Raw genomic sequence first — 15963 nt, 5'->3', positions numbered from 1 at the left:
TGATTACACCGTAAGCAGTAGTAAGGTATTCCCACCGTCAATATGCACAACAAGAACGAGGGTTACGTAGTTGCACTTACAGTGAGAACAGTAAGAGCCCATCCCATTGGCTCGTTCAACCCTCTGGTCTTCCGACTACAACCACCCCTGTATCCTTCCTCAGGACCGCCTACTCTTAAGCGAGATGGATCCAAACAAACTGGCTCACCGATTAATCCAAAACTGTGTTACTGGAATAAACCACTCATCTGTGTCCAAAGCACCAGCTATTCCGCTCTACTACTACTACTACTACTATTATTACTATTATATCATAACTAACATCGTGTTGGTGTCCAACACTAATACAGTGATAATGTCACAAATACTAAAATATACTCTCCAAACACAGTGTACAGACAAACGTGCCATTATTTTGCCGCAGTAACCTACAGCTATTACTATAGATGTATACACCTAGGGCTTTATAACAACCGGGTGATGAGTGTTTACGAGAATACCAACGACTATGTGGAGGTTGCACTTGTACGGTATTGTGTTGGCTCAGTTATACTACCAATATATATATCTATATATATAAACACCACATTACACACCAACACCACAACGGGAAGAGATTGCAGTACAGTGGTTCACTTCCCTTTCTCTTGGCATCATAACTTTAAGAAAGTGCTATAAATTTAACATTGTAACACTCAAATTTTAAATAACACATTTTTATCATCGTAAGTGACCACTAAAATCTATCATTTCTTTTTAAATCATTGATAAATTCTCATTATTGATTAATTTCTTTACTAAGAAGTAGAATAAGAAAGCAAAAGAAAGCCTGGCTGCTGGGTTCCAACCTCAGTGAGTGCAAGTATGAATTTTTCACATAAGCGTGAGGTCTATTTGCCCTGAGGTTGTCCTAACACCAATATCACAAATGTCCCATTGACCCCACGTTCCACACCCAACAGTTAATTAGTCAATGATGACCCTGGCAATTAGGGGGGACTTTGAATAAAATAAAAAACCAGAAGAAAATTACACTTGAAACATCTTGGATCGGGGATCGAAGATTAAATAATTTGCTTCGAGATACAGCAGAAAGTAAAATTTCTACAAGCAATGATTAATTTATTTTATCATAGAATTATGAGTCGTTCGGAAACGGTATTCATGAAGCAATGTAGGATTGATCGATGTAAAAAAGTTATAATTAATTTATGAAATTATAAAACCAACTTTTTTATCGTGTATTGTAATTCTCGAGACTTGGTAAATTTATCAACTGATTGCTCGACGATTATAGGAAATGTAGTTTCGAGATGGAGAGTATGGCATCACGATGAAATCACACATATATAACATAGTGAATACCTATAGCTACTAGAATATGCGAACATATCCGATAACTCTAGTTTCTACTTCTCTTCCCATTTTCGTTAGCTAGTTCTCTAGCTCACCGGCTAAAAGCTTGCGCGTGCTTTGCTGGTTGAATTGGTTATTGGTATTTGCCATTTTGGAATAGGAAGTTCAAGTTGAAGATATATATATGTGTATATATATAGATATCTATACAAGAAAGTACGATCAACGCAGACGGCATTACTATTTAATACTTTCGACCTGTGTTGGAAGTCCAGACCTGCGTTCATACCTACAAACTGTACATATATATATATATAGTATTGGTTGTTGTTTTCCATCAGCAACCTCTTTAACTGCTGTTACTGCTGCTGGCATTACTAGTTCTACGTCCAGCGTGTTGTACTCTCGCAAGTTCTGCCAACTTCCATGAGTTCTCTTTCTATCATTCGTACATCTGCTTCATCCCTTTCATACTTTTGTTTTATATTTTTCATTCGTCTTTCCCATATATTTCATCATTTCCTCGTCTATTCAATTTATATCTATATATCTATATATCTTTTTCGCATCCATGCCTGCTATTATACATATATATGTATATCTATATCTATATAGCTTTATACGCCCTGGTTCTTTTTCTCGTTTATCTTTTATTCGCGGTAACTACTCGAACTTCAATTAATTTCGTTGATTCAAAAACCCAAGCGTTTTTCCAATTTCAAATTTTCTCCAGCGATCAGATTCGCCTCGACGTTAAAAAAACCACCATGCACTCTTTATTTTAACCGTTTAATTGTTCCTTTTTTTACAGTCTTTTTTCAGCTTTTTTTGTCGGTCTACACTTTTTGTCCTTCCACCCTCTTATGACTGAAGCGACTAGGAATGAAGAACGCGGGTGGAATCTCAAATAAGAGGAGGACGGTCCAGCTCTCGTTAAAAATCAATTACGAGTTATACGCGTACCAAGGATATTTCCAACCCGGGTAATTTATTAAATCCAATTATCCTGAAAAAATTAAACTATTAAATACAAAATGCCTTTACTATATATACATAATTTCAACACGGGTCAAAAATAAAACTTGATTCAGGCTCGCTTCGCTTTATTTATTTTTGAAATTATCGATTTGCCGACAACTTTCCGATGAGATCTCGACTTTTTCGACTTAAATTAAATTTTTAGAGCTTTTTTCATCTTAATTTGAACTTTTTAATATTTTTTGATCTTGATTTCGAATTTATTTGTCTTCACTTTGAGCACGACCAAAGTTTCACTTTAGGTTTTACTTTTTCGCCTTATAGTTTAAGTCGAATAAGTCTAAACCAAGTCAATTTCGACTTTATTTATTTATTTAACGCCCCTCAGAAATTATACATAGTAATAACAAATATAAAATAATATAATATAAAGTGTGAATAATTAATCATCAGCGTAACTTTAACAATAATAACCAAAACCAAAAACAAAAAATTATAAATCATAACCAGAATGCTCAATTTAAAATTTCCCTTCTGGCTTTCTCCTTACAACTGTCCGATGATGCTCCAAAAAAATCTACTTCAGTGGCATCTTCATTGATAATTTTTGAAATTCTGTATAGTGGAGAGCGTGTCGAAAAACGCGATCTTACTATACACGGAAAGATTGGAACCCGATTGGTTACTGTTCTGCACCATACTGAGTCGGGTGCCGAACAGTAACCAGTCGGGTTCCAATCTTTCCGTGTAGGAATCTCCATTATCCTATTAGATCTCAAGTTTATATTTGGCACAGCAAAACCCAAAATACCAAGCAGCTCTGAGGTATCAAGACTTGATTTTGACTTTCTCGTCCTAAATCGTGACTAACTGAGCCAGTTAGTCTAAATTAATGTGAAAATTCAATCTTTTTCATATCTTCGTAAAAAAAAAGTGGAGTTTGTCTTGTGAAAAACGGCTCAAAATTTCCACGGAAACAAAAAGTTTCGTTTTCATAAGGAAAGACAGGATAACGAAAAATTTTTTTTTAGTGACAAACATGATGAGCTTATGGTGACAAATCAATTTGAGCTTATGAGTACCAAAATTTTGTCAGTACTATAAATCCACTTTGTTATGTTAACAAATCCGTTTTTTTACTGTAACACAACAGTTTTGTTGCAGTTACAAACCATTGCTAGGCGCAACAAACAATTTTTTATCGTTACAAAAACATTGTAATCATAACAAATGTTTTGTTACCCGCATATTAAGGCATAAATGTGTGACCATAAGATATCTTATCTTGTGGATACAAAAAATTTTTTATTTTTTAAATTCAAAAAAGTTATATTTTTGACCCGGGAAAAAATTAAAAATCCCATCGAAAATTAAATGTTATCTGAAAAAAATAAAATCCATCACATTGCTGACAATCCAAGGTTTCTTCGAGTAGTATTGATTTGAAATTAAAAAAACAATTTTTGAATTCGTAAGTAAGTCTAGCGACAAAACAATAAAAGGTATAATGAATCAATGTCACTTAATGCGCCTTACACGAGTTCTCGACTACAACTAAAGTGTCGAGACAATTGAAAAGTAAAAGAAAAAAAAAAAAAGGTTAAACCGCTGACGCATTTATCCGGATCGATCGATGGACCCGTTGGTTTATGGCTCGCGTACGACAAAGAGCGATAGATCCGTCGTGTTGACGGAAGTGAGAGTCACCGCACGTGTGAGAAGAGTAGGAAGCGAGGCTGTAGACTTTTGATCTTGGTTAACGCTCTGCAGCGACCCCCGCCAGCCCAAGAGTCGATTGATTTACAATAGGCGGAGGTGTGGCAGAATCCGACACCCAATATCGTGCCAATAGTCAAGAGACTCATGGACAATTATCGTGAACTGGACAAAGGCGAACGGGGGTGTACATCACACACACACACACACACACACACACACACACACACACACACACACACACACACACACACGCTTTGCAAACATACAATACACAAATAAATTCACATACAGTTAATCAATCGTTTATGTTTAGTTCTATTCTCCAAGACATTTTCCAATCGAGACTGTAAAAGTGTGTAAGCAAAACCCTGGAGGCTTTAACACTCTACGCAGCTGACGCGTCTCATGTATTTAGAAGTCGCGTGGGTAATGATGCGTGGGCCTAAAAATATATATATATATATTTATATTTATTTATTTATTTATATATTTATATATTAAATGCACGCAACTTGTGGTATCTTTAGATTGCACGTACATCGACCATTAAATTATAGTTTCCATGTATAGGAAGCCAATTTATTCGGTTAAAAGTGTTATCCTGATGTGACGCGAGTAGAGGAAAATATTTTTCATCGAACGCGTCGTTGACCTTCTCTTTAAAACTAATAATATTCATCTCTCTTTTATTATTTTTCATCCTGCATGATTGCTTGCACGTGATATTTTACGTTTATCGCTGGCATTATCGAACCCATCTGGCAATTAATATAAACAAGGAAATCATTTGAGGAAATAGCCTTGTGTTTATGTGTTTAATTAATTAATGCATTAATTTGTCATTGAAATCCAACAGACTATTAGAGGTTTAATATGCGTATATGTTATTTTAATTTATAATTTATAATGCATTGAGAAAAATAACTTATGGAAATTATTAATTTTTTTTTAACTGATGTATGTGAAAATAAATGCACGTCAGTCACGCTCACGTCCACGCAGATTCGTTTGATTTTTTTTTAAACGTAATTTATCAGCTTTCTCGGCAGACAGAGACAGAGAGAAGTGCATTGTAATAGAAGAGTTTTGTTACCCTCGTAGAGCAGAAAAGGTCCTGAGGACATTCATGATGCAGTAATGAGCCCGTAAATACCCAGCAATCATCGACGGCTATATAGGAGCTCTACCACACACGAGTAACTAATCCGCCGGGTACAGAGACATTCACCATCTTCTTGTCATATCTTTTCCTTTTCACAAACCGGCAGGTTTATAATACTCGGACGTCACGCCTCTGCGTGTATTAAACTCGTGTACTAAACTGTACTTATTTACTAGTACGCTGTCATCATAGATGTCACATTTATATGTTCTTATTCAAAACTTGACTTCAAATCCTAGACTTCGTACTTCATAGTTTCGATTACAGGCTTGAGGGAAAATTTATAAGCATCTGTATTCATTATTGTAGAATCATTTTTGTATTGAGATGTAATAGCAATATTAATAATAACTTGAAATGCTGGCTCTATACACTGTGAAAAGAGCGGTGTTAAGATGAAATGACACCGGTGTAGGTGGTGAAATTTGGCGGTATTAAAATACCGGTGTTAAATCGGTGTAAAAACAAATTCTACGTATAGAAGAATAAAACTTTAATGAATATTATCTGGAGGAAATTTAAATTTTGCTATTTACTTTTTTAAATAATTATTTACGTTATACGGAATTAATTTAAAAATTACACAATTTTACGCTCACAATTTCAATCACCACTAATTTAATTAATTAATAAAAACACTGTTTAACTGTAGTAATCGAGTAAGTAAAAATCTATAGATTCCACTGATAGAAGGATTTCTTAGCATTTAAAAATATTTCTTTGTATTTAATAAATATTTCTTACTATTTAAGAAATAGTTTCTTAACAGTTAAGAAATCATGTCTTAAAAAATGATTTCTTACACAGAAAAAACAGATATCTTGAGTCAAGAAAATATTTTTGAAGACAAACGTTTTCGGGAACCAAGTCAAGATTTTCTTGAGCCGAGAGAATTCGTCTTGGTTGGAGAAGATTTCTACTTTATCTGAGAAAATTTAGGTCTCCAAAAAAATTTTCTTGAATCAAGAATTTTTACCTTCAGTCGAGAATTTTTTTTTTTGTGTGTAGCTATGAGGAAATGATTTCTTAAATACTAAGAAATTATTTCTAAATATTAAGAAACGCTTCTATCAGTATACTTGCATCAACTTTACTGATGAGCCCAGTAAGTATATTCGGGGTGAAATTGTTTCTATAATACACTAAAAAAAAGAAATTTTTGTCCCAAATAAATCAATTTATTTGTGGCTTTTTTTCAAATATTTCTTAATGACAAATAAATATATTTGGTACAACAAAATATGACAGTTGATTCAAATAATTTTATAATTTGACGGAAATGTATAATTTATTTGTGGTAAGTAATTGATATTATATTTGTGGTGAAGATATTAAATTTGAGACAAATAACCTAAAATTTGGCGATACTATACATATATTTGAAGCCCTTATTTATTTGTAGCAATTGGATCATTTTCTTACCACAAATAAATCACTTCTTTCACGCAATTAAACTACTCAAATATATTATATCTTTCTCACAATTAAATACTTACTTGGCCATATCCAAATATACGATATCTTTGGCTCAAATAAATCTTTTTTTCATTGTAATAACATCCTTCATAATTAGATTATATTCCATTAATGTATGGTATCGCAGTGCGCGTATAAAATAATGCTATATTAGCATTATAAATCTACATGTAATCACTCATGCGAAAGAATAGAATCTAGAAAATTCTCTGTCAATTTAGTAGATCAAGAAAGCCGTAATTCCTCTCTAATAACAAAAATAATAATAATAATAATAATAATAATAATAATAATAATAATATCTTTATATGCCGGCAGATTTGATGAAAACTGTTTACGCGTTCAAAGGACAAAATACCGTGGCGTCAATTCCAATCCTCACGTTTTCATACCGTACTTTTGTGAATATCACGTGCGCGCATTTGAGAAGAGAAAAAAAAATAATATATTACATGCGGCTATTTTAATATATTATTGAACACGTGATTGATGTGACTATCAATTGTTATTGAGTGTTATTTGATGATAAAAATAATGACAATAATTTTTTTCATTTTTTCTTATTTTATTTAAGTTAAGTATCTTCAAAAAATGCTGATAATTGTTAATGTGAATTTTATTGAGTCTGAGTAATGCGATAAGATGTAAATTTTTTTGTATTATTAAAACGCTTTATTAAAGCCAAGACATTTATTTAAAGATTTTAAAATAGAAATCGAGTTGAAGGTGGATTTGATTTACGTTTATAATAGGGTAATTTAAGAATTGAGAACGGCGATGCGGCTCGGCGAACGCGTGAATTTCTTAACGTGTGTAAGAAAACTTGATACTATTTCAGAATAAATATATATGTTTTTGTGAGTGTGAGTCTGTAGGTAATGGAGATATGCAGATATGGATATTTGTATAGATGTGTAAGTATACGTCTTACTATTTAACGTGTTTTATATCTGCCGCTAAGAAAACGTAGGTGTCTTAAAAACCAGCTGAATTATAAAGGTCTTGCCGATGATATTATGCTCAGTTTGCTGGTGTTATATCCCTATGGAGCAGGCCCAGTGCACCCACGAGTCGCACACGTGCGAGAACTTGATAAAAAATTCATAATTTCGCTCTCAATAATTCACAAACTAAGATATATGTATGTATATATGTATATACATAGAAGCAGCCGGCGGCGTATGATGTTGTATGAAGGTAAGAAAAGTTTTAATGGCGCCTTTTTTTGTGAAGATTATTCAGCTGTATGTGATGTACATGTTTTTTAAGTTCGGGTCGATTTATCAATGATAATTTATATTGAGGATGTGGAATTATTTTAATCGTTCTTTTCTTTTAATAAATTGGAATCATGATAAATAGATCACTTGTGAAATACTGCGCCAAGTTCACAAGGATAAATTTTTATTTTTACATTTCCCGCTAAGAAAACTGAAAATGATAATAAAAAGTAAGTTATTGTTCTGCCAAGTATTTGAAAATAAAATGCATTAATCTAAATGTCAGTTTAATTTTGTAAATTCATAGGTTTCAATTGAGTCTAAATGTGAATAAAATGAAATTAATTCGGTAGTTAAATAAATCAGTGCGATAAAATTAACATTAAGCTATTTTGTGATCATGTTTATTATTAAGTGCAGTAAATAAAATTTTTTAAGGCAAAACCATTATTTTATACATTCATCGTGATCCACTAATTGGATAATTGGGTAATTAAACTAAACAGCAACAATGTGCGATACCTAGTGTCAATGTCTTGTACCATTTGCGTAAGAGCCTTCGATGATAGTATAAATTACCGACTTGTAAGACTGTCGATAGAAATGTTCTCTGACTATTTAGCTTACCACCAACAATCTCCACTAAATACAATCGAAACCTACTTTATTCAGGCATCCTTAAATCGCTACAGTTTCTCGGCTATCGGCTATAAGTTGGCTTCAATTTTTCCAGAAAGTTGGCGACGATCTGAGGCCGCAATGAGAAACCTGATAGCGAAGTTGGCAGCAAGTCAGCGACAACCTACTGCAGTAACTTGTCACCTGGCCGCAAAAATGTGCACTTCCATAAGTTGACGGAAAGTTAGTAACAACTTGAAGTCAACAGTTACATAAGTTGAAAGCGACCAGTGACCGTCAACTTATAGAAATGCCAATTTTCGCGCCAAACTTGGTGACAAGTTGCTGCAGTAAGCCGTCGTTAACTTGCTACCAGCTTGGCTACCAGGGAACAAATCGCAGGAATGTTAACGTCAAATTTCAGCTGCAAGTTTACATCAAATTATTACAGTAACTTATCTAGTTATCCGATGATTTATGAGGTAATAGTGACTTTAATTAAGCTACCGTGGAGTCAATTAAAAGTAAATCATTTTTTTTAACTTACCAATGATTTATTTATGAATGCACAGAAAAAATCTTCTCCAACCAAGACGAATTCTCTTGAGTCAAGAAAATATTTTTGAAGACAAACGTTTTCGGGAACCAAGTCAAGATTTTCTTGAGCCAAGAGAATTCGTCTTGGTTGGAGAAGATTTCTACTTTATCTGAGAAAATTTAGGTCTCCAAAAAAATTTTCTTGAATCAAGAATATTTACCTTCAGTCGAGAATTTTTTTTTTTTTTTGTGTGGTTTCAAAAACTTAACTTCTAAATAATTGTTTCTTATCTCAGTTGCTGGAAAAAAATAATATGCATGCACGGAAAAAAAAAAATCGGTAGCCGCTACCGATTAATTTTCGATAACAGCTACCAAAATAATCGGTAACAGCTACCAAAATACTCGGTAACGGTTACCGAAATAATTGGTAGCTGTTACCAAAAATTAATCGGTAACCGTTACCGATTATTTCGGTAACTGCAACCGATTATTTCGGTTCTACTGACGAATTTCAGTGGACAAAAAAAAACTATTCCTGAGGGATGTTACACGGGATGTGTGTACGAGTGTGCGAGTGCGTATACGCGCGAGTGTATGTGCGAGTGCGTGTGTACGAGCGTGTGTGCGTGTGTGCGAATGTGTGTGTGAGTGTGCGTGTGAGTGCATGTGTGTGTGCGCGTGCGTGTTCTCTTTTGTAAGCGTGTATGTGTATCTGTGTACGTGTGTGTGTGCGAGTGCGTGTGCTCGTGTGTGTAAGCGTGTGTGTGTGTGTGCGTAACTAATACCAAAAAAATCGGTAATAGCTACTGAAATAACCGGTAACAGCTACCGAAATAATCAGTAGCAGCTACCGAAAAAAAAAATCGGTTCCTGCTACCGATTGGTAATCAGTAACTGTTACTGAAATAATCGGTAGCGGCTACCAAAAAATAATCGGTAGCTGCTACCGATTATTTTTTTCCGTGTGTATCTAACGCTGGTTTTATTAATCGACAACAGTCGATTAAGCTGTCTGACTCTGAAAAGGGACTTATTAAAGACGAATATAGTTACCATATAAAACTACAAACATTTTCGAGACTTATTTTATTTTTTTCTGTTTTTACAATAAACTTATGTAATTTATCTAAAGTCAGACCATGATAATCATTGAAGTTGAAATTAATGAACAAAAATATTTAGCTAACTTACAAAAAAACTTCATAGAAAGTTGAGTTATTGAATTTCTTTCTTTTTGACAGATAAACGATTAGCCAATTTTTTTGGCTTACTCGTTTTTATTTTCTGAATTGAAGTTTCTATCGATGTATTTACTCCTAATTTTTCAGGGGTATCGTTTAATTCGTAAATAATTGATTGTAAGCTTCTTCCTTTAGTTTCGGGCAAAATACAAATAATAATTATAAATGTAAATAAACAAGCAACAGCTGATATAATGAAAGTCCCATGTAATCCCACTAGATCAACGAAAAAAGGAAAAGTTGTCATAGCAATAAAACCTATTAAAGCCATGAAAATCATAACAACTGAAGTAGCTAGTGCCGAAATGTCGGAGCTGAAAATTTCCGAAATAACTACAAAAGGTACTGGACCCATGCCGAGGCAATACGTAATAGAAAATACGGACAATGCGATTAAAGGGATCCAGCTGACTGAAGACACATCATATAAATTAAATTTTAGATAGAAAAATACTCCTAGAATACAATTGCATGTAATAATACCGATACAAGATATAGATATTAATGTTTTTCTTCCAACGCGTTCCATTAGCAATGTTGATAACCAGCAGCTGAATATTTGTATTAGACCAATAATAATAGCACAAATATTCGGTTGCAAAGAACTTCCGGCCATTTGAAATATCATTGCAGTATACGCAAGCTGAAATATTTGTAATATTGCATTAGTTTAAATTAACTATATTCTGATATTGTTATTATTATTATTATTAATTAAATCATAACTTCTCGGGTAGAAAATAAAACTTGATTGAGACTGGGTTTACCAAGTCGAAATTTAGAGCCGTTTTTCACAAAACAAACTCGACTTTTTTTAACGGAGATATGAAACACATTGAATTTTCGCCTTGGTTTAGACTTAACTGGCTTTCTTTGAGTGACTTCTTAATTCGACTTGAATTAAATAGCGAAAAAATCAAAACTACACTGTGAAAAATTGGGAGTGAATTTTATTAAAATCCAAATTCACTCCGTCACTCGGAGTCTCGGAGTTAAAAAAAAAATCAGTCTGCATACGGAGTTAATAAGGAGTTTATTTTTTCAACGAGTGATTTCGGAGTGATGTGGTTTTAATTTCAATCTGCATTTACTCCGATTCAGAGTTTTAATATTAAAATAAACTCCTTTTAGAAGTGAATTTCACTCTGAACCGCAATTTCAATATTAAATTAAACTTCCTCTCGGAGTGAGCTTCACTTCAAGGGGAATCAGTAAATAAACAATCTGCTCTACCTTCACTCCGGATTCACTCCGGATTTGCTCCACTAATTTTTTACAGTGTACGGTAAAACGCGAAAAACACATTTTATACTAAAAAATACTGCTTTTTTTTAACTTGGTTCAGCAAATCAAGAGTTAGGTGAATGACTGTCGTGCTCGAAGTGAAGACGAATAAGTTGAAACTATGATGAAAAAAGCTCTAAAAATTGACAAAAATTTACTTTGTCAAAAAAATCAAGATCTTATGGGAAAATCGCCAGCGAATCGATAACTTCAAAAGAAAATACGGTGATGCAAGACTGAATCAAGTTTTATTTTTGACCCGAGTTAGTAGTCGAAATATTTACCACAATCATAATTCCACATGATTGTTGTCCGCATAATAAAGTCAAAGCAATGATAAAAGCTTTAATAGTGCCTTTATCACGAAATAAATCTTTCAAACTAACAGAATTTTCGGCATTACAATGTTTTTCTACAAAGATTTGTAGTCGTGATAATTCGCGTTCCACCACTGTTCCATCACCATTTTTTAACCACTTCAAAGACCTGTAGATTGTAAATTATTTATTATAAATTAATACTTTCTAATTTATGAATGCATTAGCAATTAAACATACTTAGTGCCTTCAGCAATTTTTTTATTACGAATGAGATAAATGGGAGTTTCTGGTAAGATATTAAAACATACAAAAAACGTAAAACATACGGCAAGTGCACATAATGCATATAAATGATACGATAATACGGCACCAATAATGTAACCCAATAGAATTCCTAATTTTAGTGAAAACATAAAAATACTTCCCAGTTTCCCTCGTATACTGTCGCCAGATATCTCAGAGACGTAAATTGGGGTTAAAAAAAGACTTGTAGTGCCACCGAAACCAGCACAAAAACGAGCGATAAACAAATGCCAAAAATTCGTCGCGAAAAAAATAAGAATCCAACAAGTTATTAACGGAATAGTCACTAAATATCCAACCATTTTCCGTCCGTATTTTTCAGATACATAATTACATATTGGTAATACAAATAATGATGCAATGTACACGATACTGTTCAACCAGGAGACTTGATAATCTGATAAGGGTTCATCTCCAACAGGTGTTTGTTCACTCTGAAGACGAGGCATTGTTGGTGATGACCATCCAATGTTCATCCCATGCAATATTGCTGATAAATTCACTGTAAAAATTTATACTTGTATTTAATTTGATTTATTTATTTAACAAAAAGAATACAAAAGTATTATTGAATATTTAATTATTCGAGCACTTTGCGATATTTTGTTATAAAGGAAATAGTATTTTGTGCAACTTGTGCGATAAGTTGGCGATTGCTCACAATTCGCTTTCGCGGACAATCGACAACTTATCGCACGAGTTGAAAATTTTCAATTAATTTTTAATATAGACTACCCACACGGTAAACGATATTTCCGGGAACGGTAGCACTACTTGTGATTCGCGGATAAAATATCCCTGACAAAATATCCACGATAGAATATCCGAATACAAATTATCCGATAGACAAAATGTCCCTGGACTAAATATTCAAGAGACAATAACTCGTGACAAAATATCCTGTCGATAAATCTTATTATTGACATATGGGTTGACCTATTTACAAAATAATACCCACCCAAAATCTGTGAAAAAAGGGCGCAGTACGATTTCAAGCATATGTGCAGATCTATTTTTAAAATCACACAATCAAATTTTATGTGCAAATATATTACATATTTCTGATAAAAGGGTACCATACTATTTATATAAAAAGTCTTTATATTATAAGATATTTTGTCAGGGATATTTTATCTATCGAGTATTTATTCCGGGGATATTTTGTCTTCGGATAATAAGTGACGGTACTCTACTGCCAACTTGGCTATCAGGTACATTGATCTTGTGATTGATCATTTGAGTAGTTTTCAAATTATACAAAAAAAAAAATAAATAAATAATCAAAGAATTTTTTTTTTAATGATTCCAATTGTACTCGATCGAATAATCCAAAGGACTCACTAATTTCAAATCTGGCTAAACATTTTCTATTGCCATAAATGATTTTTTTTTCTATGAATTTTTAATGAAAAAAAAAAAAATTAAAAAATAAATCCATACCAATGATCGCTGCCAGAAATTGACGTGACTTTCCTGGTTCTAATGCCATACTTTAGATAACTTTTGTTTTTTTGTATACTACAAAAGCTTATGGATTGTCAGTACACTTTAGAACGTGCATATTTTTTAAAAAAACAATAATTTAATTAAGCACTAACTATTAAACTGTTTTATTCTACAAAACGTACACTAGTGTTTAAATCATTTCAATAATAATATACAACTGTATTCGAAACTAGTCCACTCTAATAAACGATGTAATCTGTTCATTTTTTATTTTTTATGGAGATAATTTATTATACAAGTAAGCACTTTGACCTTTTCCTTAGCAACATAACGCAATGAATTTTATATTCATTAGTTATCAATCAATTGACTGATATACCAATGATTATCCCAAGTCGAAACTCGTTTCAACTTCCCTGGCCTCATGTTTGGTCTCATATTATTATTTTAATTTAACCACATGAGCCTCATTGACAGTTCCATAAATATCTCATCGAGAAGTTGAAGCTAATTTGAACTTTTTGGACCTGATTTTTAGTAGATTACATAGAAATCTATCTATTGCATTTGTCTTCATGGTTGAATTTTCAAAGAATTTCGCCAAAAAATACCATTGGTTCAAAAGCTTATGTTTGCATGTAATATAACGGGCCTTGTTGCGACGATAGCGCCTACAACTCTGAACGGATCTTAATGAAACTTGGCACGCTAATTCTATAATTGATTATCTTGGTTAAGGTAGTTCACTCGCAAACCGACTTTTCATAAGAATTGCACGTAATTGAAATATAATATGAAGGTAGATGTCTTGCATGTACTTTAAAAAAATCAGAATTTTTGACCGTTTGTAAAGCGAGATATTGATAATCAAAGTGCATACAATTAGTATGTAGGGGAGGGTGGGGCAGAGCGGCCCCCCTGAAATTTTGACCAAAAAAAAAATTTTTTTTTTTCGACTAATTACTATAAATCCGATATGTTTGCGCATTTTTACCCCTACGCATGACATTTGGGGCAAAATGGACAAGCCCAAAATTTTGAAAAAGTGATTTTTTCATATTTTTATCGTCAAATTAAAAAAAAATTATTATAACTCCACATTTCTAGCCCTACGCATAACACCTGGGGCAAAATAGACCAGCCGAAACTTCCGAAAAAATTATTTTTTCATATTTTTCGGCCGTTTCTTTATGTAAGAGGCAAATTTGGTCACTAAAAATTTATAAAAATTAAATTTTTTTTTTTAGTTGATAAATTTTTGAAATAAAGTAAAATTATAGAATTGATTTTTTTTTTATTAAATAGCAATTAGTAATTAAGGTAATCGAGAGTGAACGATTTTTTACGCTTTAAAAAATTTTTTTCGAGTAATATAAAACCAAAAATAGTTGTCAAGAAAAAGAAATACATTCTTAATGATGAAAACAATTTAAAAAAAAAAAAAAACGAAAAAAAAAATTTTTTTTATCACTTTTTGAAGGGGGGCCGCTCTGCTCCACAAAAAAAAAAAAAAATTTTCAGAATTTTGGAAAAATGTCCATAAATTTGTTCGAAATAGAACAAAAGTAAAGTGATCTTATGGTTGAAAGCCACAAAAAATAATAATTGGCTTAGAGGGGCCGCTCTGCCCCACCCTCCCCTAGTAGCTCGGGCTAACCTAAAAAATAGTCATTTTTTCACGTATATTTCAAATTATTCTGCTTAAGAATCTCTTCAAAAGCTAATAGATTACATAAAAAAAATTTTCAAATTTAAAAAAATTTTTAAATTATCATAGTACCGATTAGTAAAAAAGTTATAAATATTTAAGGAAATCTGTCTCACAATTTCAAATGAGAAAAAGCGAGTAAGCGATATGAAGTAAAAGAGGAAGCACTAGCGAGTGACAGAGTAAGCAATAGCACACACTATAGGTCGTGAGTGAACTACCTTAAGTTCGAAGATGAGCAAAATCGGTCAATTAGTTTAAAAATTTTTTCAATCAACGAAAAACCCTACACGGAGAAAAAAATATAGCTCCTCGAACGATCTAAAGTATAGCAACTCGTAGATCGTTACCACAACAATATGTATACTTATGGTAACAATACCGTATCGTTCCAGTAACTATGTATTAGATAGCTGTGAGCCCTATATGACTTTCCGTAGTCGCCACTTCACACGGCACCACCTAACCTATTTAAGCATCTATTTTCGCGTCTATTTTGTGTATCGGGTATAATTGTTGCTAGCAGACGCTTAATAAATAAATTATTTTATTTAATCAAAATGATTTATATAACTTTTTCGTATTGTTACTG

General features: G+C 32.7%; 1 protein-coding gene across 1 annotated transcript; it reads right to left on the bottom strand.

Moving 5' to 3' along the window:
* Positions 1-10145: 10145 nt before the first annotated feature.
* On the bottom strand, positions 10146-13910 carry LOC130667689 (facilitated trehalose transporter Tret1-like). The gene is made up of 4 exons (XM_057469458.1): positions 13658-13910; positions 12152-12719; positions 11879-12080; positions 10146-10953 (listed from the first exon to the last, which is right to left on the bottom strand). The coding sequence occupies exons 1-4, from the start codon at positions 13704-13706 to the stop codon at positions 10285-10287; spliced, it is 1488 nt and encodes a 495-aa protein (XP_057325441.1). The 5' UTR covers positions 13707-13910; the 3' UTR covers positions 10146-10284.
* Between the last annotated feature and the right edge of the window lie 2053 nt (positions 13911-15963).

The sequence above is a fragment of the Microplitis mediator genome, chromosome 5, assembly GCF_029852145.1.
Source record: "Microplitis mediator isolate UGA2020A chromosome 5, iyMicMedi2.1, whole genome shotgun sequence".
Taxonomy (NCBI): Eukaryota; Metazoa; Arthropoda; class Insecta; order Hymenoptera; family Braconidae; genus Microplitis; species Microplitis mediator.
Note: the sequence above shows the minus strand (reverse complement) of the source record. Positions and strands in the feature narration are given on the sequence as shown.

Bases quoted from the DNA above. Each gene is read 5' to 3' on its own strand.
- LOC130667689 (XM_057469458.1), bottom strand. From the start codon at position 13,706: ATGGCATTAGAACCAGGAAAGTCACGTCAATTTCTGGCAGCGATCATT. The intron at 12,720-13,657 runs GTATGGATTTAT...AAATTTTTACAG, and splicing joins ATTTCTGGCAGCGATCATTG to TGAATTTATCAGCAATATTG. The intron at 12,081-12,151 runs GTATGTTTAATT...TACAATCTACAG, and splicing joins AAAATTGCTGAAGGCACTAA to GTCTTTGAAGTGGTTAAAAA.